General features: G+C 41.8%; 1 protein-coding gene across 3 annotated transcripts; it reads right to left on the bottom strand.

Moving 5' to 3' along the window:
* Positions 1–1,831: 1,831 nt before the first annotated feature.
* On the bottom strand, positions 1,832–16,583 carry LOC117839277 (WAT1-related protein At4g08290). 3 transcript variants are annotated; one of them, XM_034719585.2, is made up of 8 exons: positions 16,292–16,583; positions 14,134–14,196; positions 13,924–14,040; positions 13,579–13,819; positions 13,264–13,422; positions 12,988–13,139; positions 2,650–2,740; positions 1,832–2,557 (listed from the first exon to the last, which is right to left on the bottom strand). In XM_034719585.2, exons 1-7 carry the CDS (start codon positions 16,480–16,482, stop codon positions 2,677–2,679), a joined length of 987 nt encoding a protein of 328 aa, XP_034575476.1. In that variant the 5' UTR covers positions 16,483–16,583; the 3' UTR covers positions 1,832–2,557; positions 2,650–2,676. The 3 variants fall into 3 exon arrangements, with proteins under 3 accessions (XP_034575476.1, XP_034575475.1, XP_072146839.1); XM_034719584.1 differs by lacking the exons at positions 1,832–2,557; positions 2,650–2,740 and adding an exon at positions 12,448–12,886 and having other exon boundaries at positions 16,292–16,582; XM_072290738.1 differs by lacking the exons at positions 1,832–2,557; positions 2,650–2,740; positions 13,924–14,040; positions 14,134–14,196 and adding an exon at positions 12,448–12,886.
* Positions 16,584–17,690: the final 1,107 nt, after the last annotated feature.

The following is a 17,690-nucleotide window of genomic DNA, read 5'->3' as shown; positions in this document are numbered from 1 at the left end:
TCAAAAGATAGAACTTATAGGCTTGAAGCTTGTAGTATTTGAAACTTGTAGATGACCCACATCCACTAGATGCTAGAAGAATTCTTGTGAAATAGAATAGGATGCTCCTTCCCTTCATAGCCTCTTCTATCAAACATGGAGGTCATGATGCAAGAAGAATCCTTGTGATGGGCCTCCATTACCATCTCCAGCGAGCTCCTCGATGCCGTGAGAGAAGGACACCACCTCTCGTGAAACCTGTACTTCCTCTTGTATTTCTCTTTTATTTTTTGTTCTAAAGGCGATGTCTCAAGATATCGGCTATCTAGAGATGATGAACCATCAGCTTTGTAATCCAGCGGTGATGAAAAAGTTCACATGATAAAGCTCTTTCTCTTATGCTTGAACTTTATCGGCAATACTCTTTCTTCCAAATAGAACATTATTAATCTCTATTTTATACATACATATATATATATATATATTATGCTAAAGAGGATATCAATAGATATCGGCTATCTAAGGTGATAAACAATACATCGGCTTTTAGATACTGTCGGCTTTGGCCTATTACCCATGGATATCACTATCTAACAGCTTAGCAACCATAAACTCAAGTATTTGCTTTATACCTCCTCATCAGCTGCTTGAATCGGCTGGAACAGGAACTTTGCAGCATCTATGAATTCCTCCACTTACCAGGCCTTGCCGAATTAGTAGCACACTTCATCAGATTCCCAATGGGCCATGTCGGCCGCATCGATGCTAGCAGTTTCATCAGCTGGCACGATTTCCACCAGTTCTCCATCCCATAGAATAAGTAGTTGATGCATTGTAGACGGTATACAACAATTAGCATGAATCCAATCAAGACCAAGAAGAAGACTGTATGAACCCTTTCCCATCGATGATGAAAAAGGTAGTAGGCAAAATCTTGCTACTAATCATCAATTCGATGTTCAAGATCCCTTTAGCTTCTGATCTCTTCCCCTCAAAGTCCTTTAGGATCATGTTGGTTGTTGGTATATTTAACTATTACGAATAAATCCGCAAGCGCACGGATATACTATTGTAGCATTTCACCCAAGAGTATTCCTAAGGGTATCATATTTCCCAAAGGAAGGCGGGTAGGTCAAAAGAGTTTACTATGCATATCAGTATATCATAAGATGGATATAGACAATACTCAAGGCAGGGATAAGATAATGATAGAAGGGTAGTGTGATAGACACAAGAGTCATCTCAAGATAACTAAGCTAGGAAGAAGGAATAAGAGTTAGCTTTAGGTTCATATGTACTTCCTACATACTACACATATTATACAAGCATAGCATACATATACATGTATAGAACTCAAGCCTATGCACCCATACACACACGAGGAGACAATACCTATACCAGTTCTACCCTATAAAGTTACTGCTAATTTCCAAACTCCTACAGCATACCCAAACGTGGGGGATTACAAAGGATGGACAGGGTTGTCACCACCTGCCGCCTACCCCTAGCAGCCCGTGGGGTAAACTCATATCGAATGAAGCTAAGCAATCCAAGCACCATGTTTGCATTGTTAACAACACTCCAGCCATCCCAAGCTATTATGACAAAGGCTAATGCCAACATAAACATGGCCATTGAGCCGATGCCATAGCATAGATCAACTAAGCTATACATGGTATACGCACACAGAGTATGTACTATAGTATGGTCTAAAGCTACACATGAGAGTATATAAGCCAATACTACGATAGCAAGGGTATACAGCTAGCATACAAGCATATAAGCCTAGCATATCAACATAGCAAGGATATAAGACTAACTCATACATATAAGAACCAAGCACAACACTATATAAAGAAGATGAATACTTTGAATAGAATAAAGTCAACCTAGGAATGTAAGATACAAGAGACATACCCTAGACTCCAAGAAGACCAAGAACCTTGAAGTAGAGCTACTCTAGCCTAACTCCACTAACTTTAAAACTAAGAGGGAGAGAGTGATTCAACTTGTGGTGTGTGTAAGAATGGAGGGGGTGCCTCTATATTTATAGGAGCTTGGAGGCGATTCTGCTAAGGAATCTTCGGGGAATATCCCATAACTGACGTAGGGGCCCCGTCAACCATTGCTACACATGAGCTAGAGATGAGAGGAGCCAAGGGTGATTCGGCCAGTTCGGCCGACCCCCTGTGGGCTCGCCTCGCAACCGCCTTTCTCCGGGTGACTGCCTGGTGGCTCCCAATGGCGGTTGTGTGCGTTATCCAGTGGATTGAGGAACTTGTGGTAGTTTGTGGGCCTTTCAATCCATGGGATGAATATGTGGCAACCTCCCACTTTGTGCTTTCTTCACCTGCAACCAAATATTCTCCAAGGACAAGTGGAACTACATTATTCTTAACTAAATATGCGTGTAAGAAATGCCAACCTCCTTTATCCTTGAGCATATTGACAGTCATATTTTGTACTTAACAACCATCAACAAGTCCCCCAAGCTAGCTCTTTGCTCATCTCGAGCAAATGCTAAGACTTAGTGAAAGGATCTTGTATGTCGACTAGAGGGGCGGGTGAATAGTCAAACCTGAAATTTATCGCAATCGAAAACACTTTTGTCAGCAACTTCCGGAGTTTCAGCAGATTTCTACGGAATCTCCGCAACATAAAAAACCCCACCAAGGTGAACGATGCCCTCAACGAGTTCTAGCACAAACCAAACTTGGACATGCACTTCTTTAGATGATTTGCAGCAAGTTGAAAAAGGTCCCTGCACACAAAAAAGCACACCCAAGTAAATCGAAGCGGAAACATAAATAAATGTTAGAATTGAACAAGTGAGGCAAACTAATATAGAGACTCAAGGATTTGTTTATCTAAAGTTCAGATTCACAATCGTGAATCCTACATCTCCGTTGAGGAACTCTTTAGGATATGAGTTTTTTTCAACTCCCTTCCAATGAGTTGGGTTGCACTCGACCGCTTCCCTATTTCCACTAGATGATCTTTTCCCTTGCGGAGGCAAGATCGCAGTCCTCACAAACTTCCCGCTACTCACCACACCTTGGGAGTTAGCCGGCGACGCCTAGCCATCTAGGAGGCTTCACCTCCAAGTGTAACAAATGGTTCACAAGTTGCTTTGACGTCATCCACAAGTGCTCAAGCTACGGATTGCTCATAGGTGCTCTCTAATGCTCACACACAATCTCACTCTCTACCCAACTCTAGGACTTATAAAGAATTACCCAAATCTCACAAAAGAGAGGTTGGAGAGACCTCCACTAATGTTAGAAAGGCTTCTGCATGCTCTAGGTCCAGCAAACAACAGCAGCCCCTCAAGGAAGAGCTCAAGGGGTATAAATACCCCAAGACAAAGACACTAGCCTTTAGCTGGTTTTCGAACAAACTAGCCGTTACCCCATGTCAAAGCCAGAAACCGACCAAGCCGGTTTTGGCTGAGTTAGTGCACTTCAGGACTTCTCTCAAGGCTTATCTCACATGGGTCAACTATGAGCACTTTTAGTTTTGTCAATCAAACAATGTTGCATCCTTCTAGGTAGTATAGCATACACTACCTAGATTTTAGGGCTAATGTCACAGAAATAGTTGCAACGACACAAAAATATGTTGCATTACATAGGTGTTATTGCAACCATTTTGTAATTTAGTTACAAAACATTGATGCCCTCGCCAGTACCTAAAAACTAGTTGTGAATAGATAAGCTTTATGCCACAATTATGTTGCGGTTGTCATAATATTTGTTTTTGTTGCAATATGTAAGGGTTACTACCACCAAATTTAGAGTCATTGCGATTAGTAAAAGATATTCCCACATAATATTTTGTGTTGCATTACATGTGTCTATATTGCGACGAAATATAGCGGTTGCATGAAAGAAAATGCTATTGCCACCAAATATTTCTGTTGGTATATGGTGGTTTAGTTTGTTGCAATACATGTGGCTACACTGCAACCAAATACTAAGTAGTTGCATGAAAGAAGATGCTATTGCCACAAAATATTTCTATTGATATATAGCGGTGTAGTTTGTTGCAATAAATCAGTGATTTGCCACAAAATTTATTTCATGGGCTTTACATTATGTGTGGACCCATATAAACAACGCCTAGATCAAGGTAGGGGAAAGAAGAGAAGTCTCGGTCTGACTCTATTCTCGGGAGATCCATCTTCATTGGTGGCACCGTCATTTCTCGCACGAGGCACGAGGAGGTACGCACACCATCGTCTCTATTTACTGCGGCTGGCAGGCCTGGGCGTGTGCGAATGCATGCAGCTGGTGGTCAATTTTTGCATAAAAAGAGAGGGAAGGGACAACAGCAAAAGAGTTAGCAGGAGTAAGAAGACGTATAGATCTAGTGATATCTCTAGTTTTTTAGACCTTGTAAATTAGAGAAAAAAATCATATTGGTGCATAGGAATTTATAAGTTTCCTTTAGGATCAAGATTTGCAAATTTAGTCATTGTGATTTAGGAGATATGGTGTGTCATGGAAAGCAGACCTCTTTTTAGTCAAAATTGTGTCGCCTTCATTAAGTAAACATGTCACCTCCCGCTAATTTAGGTGAACAGGCGTGCTTGTTAGGTTTTTCAGCCACACGCAACACTTTAATTATGACTTTGATTTATGTGAAATTGCCTCTAATGACCTTTGATTTATACTTCCTGATAACCTGGTTACACCCTTCAATTAATGCAGTTCACCATTTACCTCATGTTAGATGCTTGAATTTTGACAAACCAGAGTGCTTATTTTCAAAACAATGGAGTATTTTGTCCCAGTTTATTGTGAGACGAATGGGCATTTATTTTTCCAATTTTTTGTTTTCAAATTTATATCCAATGATCTCTATGTCATGCCATGGAGTTCTATTTATTTCTGTTGAGAACATCAACGAATTGTGACATCCCTAGTAATTAAGAGGATAAATCAAAGAAACATCAAGAGAAATTAAGGAAGGGATTAGAAACAAATCAAATTGCTAAGTGTTTAGATTCAAAAACATCTCAAAACTTCTAAGTGTTAAAAACATCTCTAAATGGTACTCAATTTGATAGGAAATAAAAATAGATTTTTATATAAGAACTCAATTTTGGCTGATACAAAAGTGGTAGAACTTTTCAAACTGAACAACTCTCATAAGTAGCACTTTTTCTGATTTTGAGGACAAGGTGTTCAAAAATTAGGTCAAATTAAATTCAAGTCAAATTCAAAATCAACTTGGACCAGCGTTCCAGCAAAGTTCCAACAACTTTATCTCCAAATCCAGCTAGTTTTTCATCCATCAGCCTTTGTAGAAGTTGGAGCCTGTAGTTTGGTCTCAAACTTTTGAATTTGGAGTATTTGCTACTCAGTTCAAAATTTTGGAGAAAAATCGCACCGAAGGCAGCGCCTTCATGCGCCACACGCGAGCGCCATGTGCGCCAGAGCAGGGTCACTGCATGCGGCGAACACGCCGTCACCACGTGGCGTCACCTGCCTGGCTCCGCCCCGTCGCCCAACCGCTGGCGACGACAAGACAACATGAGCCTAGCTGCTGCTCACTCAGCGCGCGCATGATTCCTCCCTACGCATGGCGAATCCTTGCCGACCAACCCAACGTGCGTGCCTCGTGCGCCCGCGCGCCGGACGCCATCATCGGCCAGTCGTGCGCCACCCCCTCTTGCCGCCAGCGTCGGCCTGCCCAATGCGCTGAGAGCTCATCCTAGACGTCACCTTATCCTCCCGCTGCTTTGCCGCTATAAAAGGGCCATGCCCAGACTCGCCAGCGCCACCCCTTCACCCCCACACCAAGCTCCGTCGAGCACCATTAGAGCCCCTCCGTCAAGGTCCCCCTTCCGAGCCACACCACCGCCACACGAACCCTCCTTCGCGCCACCAGATCCACACCCCACCTTCCCAGCCCTTCCCTAGCCATCTCCACCGTCACCTTCGCCAGAGACGAAGCACCCGAGTTGTGCCCGGAGCTCCGCCATCGAGCCCCCTTGCTGAACCTCCTCCGCCCTCAACCCTACAGCCCAAAGACCTCTGGTGAGCTCCTCAACACTCCCCCGCCATTGTCCCGCAACCCCGCGGCGGCTCCTCGCTGGATTGCGCCGCCTCGCCGCTGGCCGGACGCCGAGGATCACATTGCAAGACCGAAAGTAGTTCCAGGGTCTTAGGCATAAAATACATGGGCCTCGTTGTGAAAGTTTCAAAAGATCTAAGGACCTAATCATGAAACTTATTTTTCCTTTTTGGTTTTAAATTGATTAAAATGGCTGAAACTTGGGAATATCTAAGAAATTGTAGAAAAATGAGAAAAATATGAAACTAGTTATGTTGAGGTCCTGATGAAGTCTAGTTTAAATTAAAAATGTTTATGTGCATGTTAATTTCCTGTATCTAGTGCTATGATTTATTTTGTATAAAAGCCATTAAATACTTTATAAGTCATATAGTGGTCTGAAAATTGTGAAACCAATTTTTTTAGCTTCCTTTTAACATGTATGTTCCATACCTACAACTTGTGTTAGTAGAGTCTATGGTGTTCATACTGATCTAAATCAAAATGCTTAATTACTCTCTTAATATTGTTATTTGCATGATAATTAGTGAAAAATGGATAAAAATGCAAAATAAATTTTGCTAGATTCTTGATGCTCATGCCTGCTAGTAAAAATACTTGTTCCTATGAAATATGTGTTTTCTAATGCTTAATGAAATACATGTTGTTTAATCTCCTTATTATACAATAAAGAGATGTCGTGCTTATAAAATCTTGCGAAATTCACAGTAGCTTATGTTTGTGTTGGATTCCCTTCTGTAAAATTTGTGGAACCAAACTGATACTAGAACTCTAGTTAAAAATCATTCTTCATGATCTGCAATTTAACACTGTTTGATTTTTACTAAATTCTGGAGATGTCAACTTCATCTCAATTTTTTACAATAGATATCTTGTGTAGGGGGGAAGCTCATGTAAAAATTTCATGTCCATAACTTAAATTCCCTGAAACATTTATTCATGTTGCATGCTAGTTTAATCATTAATAATAAGTACTATTAGGATTTGTAGGCTCCCAAAATGGTTATTTATGTTTTGTCATCAGTAACATGATCCTTCCTAAAGAGTTGCTAAACAGTACCGACATGACACCACCTTTTGTCTTTTGAATACTAAGTTCTTAGAATCAGATATATGTATACAATCACCATCAAAGTAAAGGCTATGTTTTCTTTCCAACCAACCCTGTTTTATGAAGAAAAGAAATGTTACAAACTTGTCTAGGTGAATGTGGTTGAAATTGCACCCCATGCTTCTGCAATGATTACGAATTGCAATCTACATCATGAACGGTTATAAATGAAATCTTATGCATATGCATCTCGTGTAGAAGCTAACCTCGCTGACGTCATGTACGAGTTGATCCCGAAAGTTGAAGAAGAACAGTCTACTGCTGTATTGAACCTGATCGAAACAACTCAAGACCCGAGCCAAGCTTCGGAAGAGCCCCAGCCTAACATAGGACAAGAAGGCAAGCCCCGGAGCATAACCCTGGTTTCCAAATTATGTAATACTTATGTTACTTATGTTTGTGCATTAAGTTCATAGGAGTTGCTTGAAACCTTAGTTGCATGTTCCTAGTACCCATTTTAGGATTACTAGCATGATAAGTTGTTTAATTGCTATGCTAAATAGGAACATGGTAAAAGTCGAGTGATTTCCTGTCACTCGCAAGCTATACGAGTTGCTTGTTATTGGAATCATAAAGTTTACGGGGCCTGGTAATATGTTCTGAAATGGTGGATGCCCCATTTGTTTAGAGGAAAACTGCTAAGGTCGAAATGTGTTAGAGTTGTGGTCAAGTGTTTGAACATACTAAACACATACCGAGTATGGGATCGGGAAGCCTAGTACCTGATTGAACCGAAGCGTGGACATAGTCCCTACTCTCTCTGGAACCGGGTTCCCCTGATGCATCATGTGGGTACAAGTGTAGCCTCGGTACGGCATCATTCCGGGACTGTTGGGGCATTGTATCCAAGGGAAGTAGACCTTGGACACATGCTGGCGATTGATGGAAACGGTTGATATATGTGAACCCAGAATGGTACGTATATGTCGTGTGTTTAGGTTCACCTTCCAAGGTTAATAAATTCGAGTCGAATCGTCTACTTCTCATAGTTTGGGACTGCTTGACCGCCTTTCTGCACTGAGTAAGAACCAACAAGAATGATGTTTAATATTGATGCTTGATTCAATTGCTTGTTCTACCATGCTTGCTTAGACTAGGTGCCTACCTAGAATGGTTAATCAACTAAAACTTGATGCTAAAACTTGCAAGTAAGGATCCACTTTAGAAGCTTTTGGCAAAACAAACGCATCAGCTAAAAAGCCTTGCATTTCTAGGAGTCAGTGGATTAGATACCACTTGATGGGTAAGTCTTGCGAAGTATTAGTATACTCAGCCTTGCTTATGGCTATGTTTTCAGGTAATGTTGATATTGATGATGTGGTTGCTAGTGTTACTTGGCCGTACCACCTCCCTTCGGGATGGATGGTTGAATAGGACCCGTCCTCGGTGGGCGAGGATCGTGGTGAGTGATATTATGAATGGCTTCACCATGGTATCATGTATCGACGTTAGATCTATCATTTATTTCCGCTGCTTTTGAACTTTGAAGCTACTTTATGCATTGAAACTCGGTTTGTAATAATTAATTTGGAACCTATGTAATATTTTATCTGGATTTTTGTAATCTCTGGGCTCATCTTCGTACCAGTGATGTATGCTTGTTTCGATCGGAAATACGTGGTTGTATCGGGTGAAACCCGACAGACTACCATTTTGATCCGATTAAAGTGTCTGTTCGCATCTGAGGCGATGTTTAGCACAGTTTAGCCGGGTTAATTTGGGTGGTCTGCCCACACGAATGTCTATAGTACCAACCAAAATATACAATGCAAGACAAATAATATGATAACTATATACTGGAGCCATCTCAACCTGTAAACTATGTCTATTGAGAAATTCAGTAGATGCAGGCGACACTATGTCTACTAATAATTCGCGAACAAATGCATCTTATAACTAACTAACTCTGCTAGTGTTTCTCATTGCTTTGGGCGATGGTAGGGCTACAATTGAATGGCAAAACTGAACTTCGCTGAGGACACTGCACAGTAGTGCATATAGACTATTGAATGGCATTGTTCAGAGTTCCACAGCATATCTGAACCTTAGTTACTGGTCCTCACTGTGATTATCAAGTGTGATACACTATCGATTGTTTGTGCTTTCTACCTCTCTCGTTCTGTTCTTACCAATTTGTGTGTCATTCATTGTGCCGTAGTGAACATTGAATTAACAAAAACCGTAGCTCGTCACTTATTACTCTATCAATGTCCATCATCAGAGATGCAACATCGAGCCTAGACCATATCACAACACTTGTTCTAAGAATGTTTATCAATTTTATGGAAGAGTAAAGTAGTTGAAGTTGTTAATCACTTATTCAAAGGTTTAAAAAATCTTGAAAGAGTAGTGACGGTGATCTATGAACATTCTATGTGCCTGACTCGAGTATGACCCCCTAGGTCTTTCAAACCACGAAATGCTGAATACAAGGATTAATTGTAGCCCTACCATCCCTCTATAACTCGTAGTTGAAGCACTTGGATCGTTGCCGTATAAATTTCAATGTAATGTCACATTTAAAAATTCCAGTTCAGGTTCTCAACAGCCATCGTCAGGCAAGACCAAAGCGCATGAAACTTAGGACAACAATCTTTAGCCTTCCCTCCCAAAAAATTCCGGAAACATGAAAACCCGGCTCAATTTTTCCCACCAGAGTCCAAAACACACGTTAATAAAACATCCCTACCCCCTAAACTCGCATACTAATCTAATCACAGAGGGAGAGGAGGCATCGGTGGTTCATTCTTTTCTACGATGGCAGCTACTTATACCAGGACGCCGACTGGTACGCTGCCGGCCATCGGAGACCCCGACCTCACCGGCAGCTGCTACCTTGATCTGGACAAAGGAGGGGCCAATGATCCTCCCCCAGCCACGTAAGTTATCATCCCCTATCCAGCAACGACGGCTGCTATCTTGATCTGGATGCAAGTACCTGCGCCTAGGGCCCCAATTAATCTCATTTTGGATCTGTTGAGTATTAACATTAGGGTTATAGAGAAGACTCAGGATTTATACGGTTACCCCTTGCCGAACTACGAGAGGGCCGGCGTTCCTCTCATCCATCGTCCTGCTGAATCTATCTAGGGTTTATATGTTTTGTTTCATCTGCTGACCTATTAGTGTTTTGTTTTCCATCTGTTTCTCAGTCTTGTATTGCTCTTGTCTAAATTGTTTGTCATCCGCCATCAGAGTCATTGTTTGACTGGAAAATCAACAATTTTTTGTTAGCCCTTGAGTTCAATTCGTAAAACACATCCAATCTCTCACTATTACTTTGTCAATTTTGAGATGTGGTCACTAGAGTACACAGTTCAGATATGATGGGCTCTTGTTAAAACAATAATTATGTCAGAACCATTAGACTTTCTGAATATCATAGTCACCATAGTAAAGCTAATATGTTTAGTCCACTACAGTACAAGTCCCTAATGCCAAGCCCTCATAATTTGTTGCAAGTTAGCAACAATGTCGTATGTGATCATATCATCATGTTAAACTATTAACTTTTTTTCAATATATATTTATGCAGGATGACGGGTGAGGTATGGACTCTATACTTCAACTGCGAGGGGCACCTCACCTCTAGGAAATGAAAAATATAATCTTGAAATTGATAGGGCTGATATATCATTTTACAATTTGTTTCGAATGAAATAAAAGTTGCACATCAGAGGGATTACTTGTACTACAAGCAGCGATGTGGAAGAGATGTTGCATCTCTACAGGTGGTTGATAAATGCTAACGGTTGAGAAAAGTGCTACTAAAACTCCAGCTTCTAAGGCGACATGAAGTCTTTCTCAAAACAAGAAATATATTTATACACATCAACTGATAAATGCTGCTACAAAACGTGTACGGTTTTCGGACAAGGTTGATGTTCCCTTGGTGCAGTTAATCTAGTTCAAGTACTATAACAAGAATGTTGCACAGTATGCTAGAGAGTAGTATGCTAGAGAGGTAGGATCCTTCTGGTGCAAAGATGTCTTGAGGCTCAATGTGATGTATAAAGGAATATAGCATGGTGCACCATTGGAGATGGCTCCACCTTCTTATTTTTGGATGACCTCTAGTCTGATGGCTTTCTCTGAGCTTAGTACCCTCTATTCATTTTTCTGCCAATCCAAACATCTCGGTGAAACAGATCATGAAAATGGAGGATTTAGTCTCACTCTTTAACCTACGTCTATCTGAGCAGGCTCTGCAGGAGTTTCACATGTTGCAAACCCAGCTACATCACGGAAATTTTACGGTTCGGCATTTACTCATCTGCAAGTACCAGCAACTTTAATGGATATGGAAGTCAAAATGTACACAAAGACTGAAGTTCTTTGCATTGCTGATTTAGACTGGACACAAAGATCATGCTGTAGCGTCGACATTTCAACGTATAACAAGATGTCAACTGCTTGCTATGCGATGATCAGTGTGAGGAAGACATAAGACACCTATTTTTCGAGTGTCTGTGTGCACTGTCATGGTAACAGAAGATTGGTTTCCATTAGAATAACATACCTTGCATAGATGAAAGTCTATCAGTGGCAACAAACAATTTACAACTCCCTTTCTTCAAAAAAATATTGGTTATAGCAGCATGGGACCTATGGAATGTATGGAATGGCAAGATGTTTGAGGGGCCCAGAGCTACTATGAACATTTGGACTGTGCGATTCAAAGAGCAAATCCTTCAACTCAACTCCATCAAGTTAAGGACGATTTTAAACCAATATTGATCCAATTGCTACAGTATATATATTGTAATATAAACATCCCCTGCCGCCTACTCTCTCCCTCTTTCGTTGTAAGTAACTTTCTCCATATATACTCTTGTTTGAAAATGTAGTATTGTCAGGAACTCCCCGCAGTTTTCACTTAAAAAATAAATATATTATCACTCAATCATCAAAATTATAATTAATAAAAAATTAGGGTCATATTTTTAACATTAGGATTAATCTTATATTGAAGTTGGGAGCACGTGGATTAGGTTCGGCTTGAAATAGTTGGAGCGCTGCACAGTTTACCGGTGGAATGTCCCTGACTCCTGTTGCTAGCATGGCTTTTCTGCTAGGCTTCTTGGCTCATTTAGCTCGTGAGCAGCTCGAGACAGTTCATTAAATTGAATGAGCTAAAGTCCTAGCTTGGCTTGTTAGCAAAACACGTCGAAGGCAAGTCCAGCAGAGCCGAGCTACAGAGCCATGAGCTTTTCATCTGAGCCTAGTTCCCGGCATTAAACTTTTCGGCAATCATTGGTCAACAGCGAGGCTTTACAAAATGAAATGAGGGAGCAGCTAGTGCTTCTTTTATGATCATTAATCATTATATCTCGACAAAATTACACATATAGTCGTTTTATTTTACTGTGCACAATAAATTTGCATAATGAGCCATATATAGACGCCAAAAATTACGTCTTGCACAGGAATTAGGCGACCACGGAACATATACTATTACATGCTAACAGCACTAGACACCCACACACGGGCACACAAAGTCAGAGTGGTTGACTCAAACTTTCCTTGCTATGCCGCTTCAGTAACAGCTAAATATTGCCGAGACTGCTCGTTTTGTTCACGTCGGTAGTTGAGAATGGTAACTCAAAAGTCCTGTGCTTCTCAAAATTGTTTTCTGCATCATTTCCATTCACATGGTCCTTGTTCTTGCCCCATATCAGCGCATAGAGGCCAAAAACAATTACTGTCGCACCGATTAGCCTATATGTGGGCAATCAAATTAACTAAGATGCTATAGTTTTTTCCTTTTAAAATTACGCATTAAAAAGACAACGTAGTTAGTCTAGGATCAGAAAATATACCTGCCTAAAGTGACCACCTCGGAGAGAATGATGGAACCTAGCAGAGTCACTATGATCATGCAGAGTGGGCTAAACGCTGTTACAAACACTGGCCCCCTCTCCTTGATCACTATTCCTTGCACGTAGTAAGCAACACCCGAACACATTATGCCCTGCACCAATGAGCAACAGACGATTATTCGTCCATTACATATAGAGCCATGTATACTTATTAACTAATGACAGGTATGACCTGCAAAAATTGGATGGAAACTTGACCACTTTACCAATACTTACAGAGTATATGGCCGTGAAGAGTCTCATGTCAAACCCGATGGACCAAGTCTTAGTGTCACGCTCCATGACTAGAGCGACTGCGCCACTCTCCGTGGCGCCCAGTGCGCAAATCAGAGTGGTCAAGGAGAGCTCAGATGGGTAACTCCTCAACGTGTATGACTGAAACATTATCGGGTGACTTAGTAACACAGTACAATCTTTTTCAAAGAAGCGTAAAACAAGTCCCAAGTCCCAACAGGTCGTTCAAAATATTGTATCTACAGTAAAAATCACATGACATCCTAAATATAGGTGCCAGGAATTTTAGTTAATTACTTGGAGTATGAAGAAGGCAGACCAGCAGAAGCAGCTTAACAGGATCATGAAGGTGCCCATGAGCCAGTGGCCGCCGTTGTGGGCACCACTGTCGGAGACAGCGTGGCTGACGTCCTTGGTCCATGGAAAGTTGACGATGGGGCCCTTGAAAAGTATCATGAGCAGCGCTCCCCCAACTGTTATGGCCGTGCCAGCAATCTTAGCCTGGCTACGTCGCTCCTTGATGTTTATTCTCTCCATCCTTCATTGTCATATGCAACAAGCAATGTTAGCATATATGTTTTCTTGCTAACCAGAGGGGAATACATTTATGAATGTTTGTATGTCCTTAAATTGTAGCTTCACCTGAGTATTATCGCATTTACAAAAGTTACAGCAGGCAATATGTTGGTTAGCGCCGAGGAGAAGCTTGCTGATGTGTTATTCACTCCCATGTAGATGAAGTTTTGGTCAAGCACGGGCCTTGATTAATTTACATATGAGTATAATTGTTAAATAAATGTAAATTATAAATTGAAAGACCATATAGAAATTGTGATGGTGTTGGTTCATTACTCGAGTAATCCCAAAGCAAGGATCTTGAAGAAGATTGAGAGGGTCATTTTGGGCCTTGTTTTCCTGTCATGGAAATAGATGGTACTGTTAACAATTAATGACCAATAGGCCGCATTCTTCCTTTCCTTTACCATATGACTTTAGTCAAAGTAAGAAAAGACAACGAGCTGACGTAGTATTGATAGTATTTGTTTTTCATTGAACGATAAGTAACCTGGACTCCGTACTAGTGTGCTTATTTTCCAGATTTTATTCTATAATTTAACCAAAGCTATTGTTTCAGTGGTAAGCAACATGCTCATTGATAGTGAGCCACCAGAGATGACTTCGTCAATCTCGAGTATCTACTAGTTTAGTCTCTCGAAGGTGTTCATAGGAGTACGCTTACGTGCGTACGTTCGTAGAGGGCGAGTGTGCGTGTGTGTTTGTGAACATCTGCACCTGTCATGTGTTTCGAAAAAAAGTAATCTAGCCGATGAGAGGAATTACAATAATGAGAGCCACCAAAATCTGTTCTCTTTCTAACGAAAGTGAAATCAATTAATATTATATTTATCCTGGTTATTTTATTACGTACTTAAGCATATAGAACTTAATTTGAATAGCTTTTTGTACATTGTTTTATTTATTCTTTAGTTTACGTAATGCGTACTCTAAGTTAAATCTGGATCTCCATATTTGTTCTAGATCTTCTGAAACCTACTCGAGTTTTGAGGATGGTCTACAATTATAAAACTTACACGCTATAGACAATTGGCTACGAGATATACAATTGTTAACAGCACATATAACATTCAGGAGCCAAACCGCACAAAACATCTCGAATCAAAACGTTTGTATACCAAACAAATACTTAGGAATTTTACATGTGAAATTTTAAATCCACGTTGTGATAATCTATCCGCTGGAAAATAATAAAAGTAGTGGTACGTTCCCACATCGTGGTGTGTTTTTATTCTAATGCAGTCAAAAGTGGAACGATTCATATAAAAAATGAAATGGTGTACTTGGAGCACTATTGTTTCATGATTGTTGGCTGTGCTAAGTACTCATATAACCACCACGAGAAGGAGTCACATGCAAATACTCCCTCTATTCTTTTTGAAATGTCACATTAGATTGGTGCTAAATTAAACCACTACAAGATTTGAGACATTTGCCTAGAGATGCCCAGCAGGTGGCCAACAGGGCGGGCCTTTGTTCATCTGTACAACTGGTCTGCTTTTCCTGGTCGGGTCGGGAAATACTTGTTAGGGAATTCATCTTCACTCACAGGATATGGTCCAATTACACTTAAGCACCGTCACCCATTTGAAGTGAAAAATACTGATGAGTACATCTCCCCTTGCCAACTTAAAGAATCCTGTCGGTGAATGTTTGGAATCTAGTAGTGAACTTATCCAACTTTAATCAAATTTATAGAAAAATACAACAACATTTTGTTTCATTAAGTGCACCATGAAATATATTTTGATACTTCATATATTTGGTAGTATAGATGTTACATTTTTCTATAAATTTGATCAAAATTAGAGAAATTTGACTTAGAACAAACCTAAACCTAATGTGACGTTACAAAAAAGAGTAAATGCCAGCTGCATTTAAATGTAGCTTAGCATCAAACAGCCTCTCTTAATTCTTTGCGCTTAAATAGACCGGCAAATGATATCTAGCAGTGGGCCATTTATTACTTTAGAACTAATGGAGGGATTTCTTGATGGAAAATCATCTAGTATTTCGAATTTATGAATACAAGACGATAATTATGTTAAACAAGTCGACATTACTTCAATCCCTATCCTGTGATTAAGGGTATGAATTAACCACTCAAGACCTGACAAAAAATATAGTAGTATCATTTGCCTGAGACATTTACTTCGGCCAGGTTCCTAATTATTAACTAATAAATCTGAAGGCGCGTCGGCAACAAACAAAACAGTACCCACACTTACAGTTAACAACATAAAACACGCGAAAACAAATATGACAACAGAGACTTTCGGCCTTGTGGTAGTAGCAACTTTCGAGACCAGTATACTTGGCAATATATACATCTAATCGTCATGCATAACACGTACGTAGGTACATACCTCCATGTATGTATAACAAGGAAAGTGCATATCACTTTGCAATAAGAATGAATGGACGAATCAATCACCTCTCAAACCAGAGCGCGAACGGAGCCATTACAACGGCTGCAACCGCGTTCCGATAGACGACGAGGACATAGTGGCTCATTCCCTGACGCAGGGACGCGACGGAGATGAGGAACATCCCGGCGAAGCCGAACTGGAGAAAGACCATAGCCATGTAAGGCTTCACCTTCCTCCATGTCCCGGCAAGTTCCATGTGATCACCCTCCTCTTAAGCTACCTTTGTGCTACAGGTAACTGCCTCACCCTATATCGCTCTCTCACGCCTCTGGCCTTGCCTGCTTGACATGCAAACCCCCGGCACACATACTTATATACACACTCCACCTGTGGACGGCCAGCCAACGTTGCCCCACACGGCACTACCGTGGCTGCAGGTGGGTACTGAGTACTAACCAACCAACCCAGGGTTTGTGGTTACCAGTTCTCTCCAAACATTGCTACGTTATCTGCAAAGTCTAAAGCGAGATCCCAAAGTTGACAAAGCCGGCCGGCCCAGTAATCTTCTGCTGCTTCTGCTCCTGATGATGGCGTTGCGGACGCACGTGTGCAGAGTATTTTGGGTCATCCAATCTGATCACGCAACTCTCATAAATCGGGAAAGATAACAACACCACTACTACACCACCACTAAATTGGGAAAGATAACTCATCACTGACGGATTTTTACATCACCTGATGGGAAAAACATGAACGGATGGTGATAATAACTCATCACTGCAGGTCTAATTACGAGTCGGCGGTGAGAACTATCACCACCAGACGACATTAGGAATCGGCGGTGAAAGGGGGCCACATAGACCCAAAATTGTTATGAGCCCAAGTTAAACTCAGTTCGAGTCCGGACACCAGCCCCCCTCTCCCCTCTCTCCCACCCCACCCCATGCGCCCACCTCCATCTCTCTCCCGACCCCCTCTCTCTTCCTCACCCGCCCCTCCCTCTCAGATCTCGTTAGGCCCTCCACCCTCCCCACTTCTTGATCTCCATTTCTCTCTCTCTAGGCCAGCCGGCGAGGATCCGCCGCCTCCCCTCCCTTCCCTACCCTCTCCGCTCGCACCTCACCCACTCGCCCCTCGCAGTGGCGGGGCGATGGGCGGCAGGGCTGCAGGGTGGGGGAGCCGCGACGGGCAGCAACGTGTGGGCGCGCGCAGGAGGTGTGGCAGCTCCTCGGCGGCTGATGAGTCTTTCCCTGGGGCACCTCTCTTTCTCCCTCTACCTCCCTCTCTCCCTTCGTACCCCCTCTCCCTCCCTCTTTCTCTCTAATCGAGGGCGTGCGGTGGGACATCGAGGCTCCGGCGGCAGCGGCGGCGCGCGGTGGGGCTAGGGTCAGGCTTTTGTTTTTGTTTTTTGGAAGGGTATCACCACCGGTTCCTAAACCGGCAGTGATGGGGTACCCGCATCAC

The sequence above is a fragment of the Setaria viridis genome, chromosome 9 (genome assembly GCF_005286985.2).
Source record: "Setaria viridis chromosome 9, Setaria_viridis_v4.0, whole genome shotgun sequence".
Lineage (NCBI taxonomy): Eukaryota > Viridiplantae > Streptophyta > Magnoliopsida > Poales > Poaceae > Setaria > Setaria viridis.
Note: the sequence above shows the minus strand (reverse complement) of the source record. Positions and strands in the feature narration are given on the sequence as shown.

Bases quoted from the DNA above. Each gene is read 5' to 3' on its own strand.
- LOC117839277 (XM_034719584.1), bottom strand. From the start codon at position 16,482: ATGGAACTTGCCGGGACATGGAGGAAGGTGAAGCCTTACATGGCTATG. The intron at 14,041-14,133 runs GTAATGAACCAA...AAATTAATCAAG, and splicing joins CTTGCTTTGGGATTACTCGA to GCCCGTGCTTGACCAAAACT. The intron at 13,820-13,923 runs GTGAAGCTACAA...ATGACAATGAAG, and splicing joins GTAAATGCGATAATACTCAG to GATGGAGAGAATAAACATCA.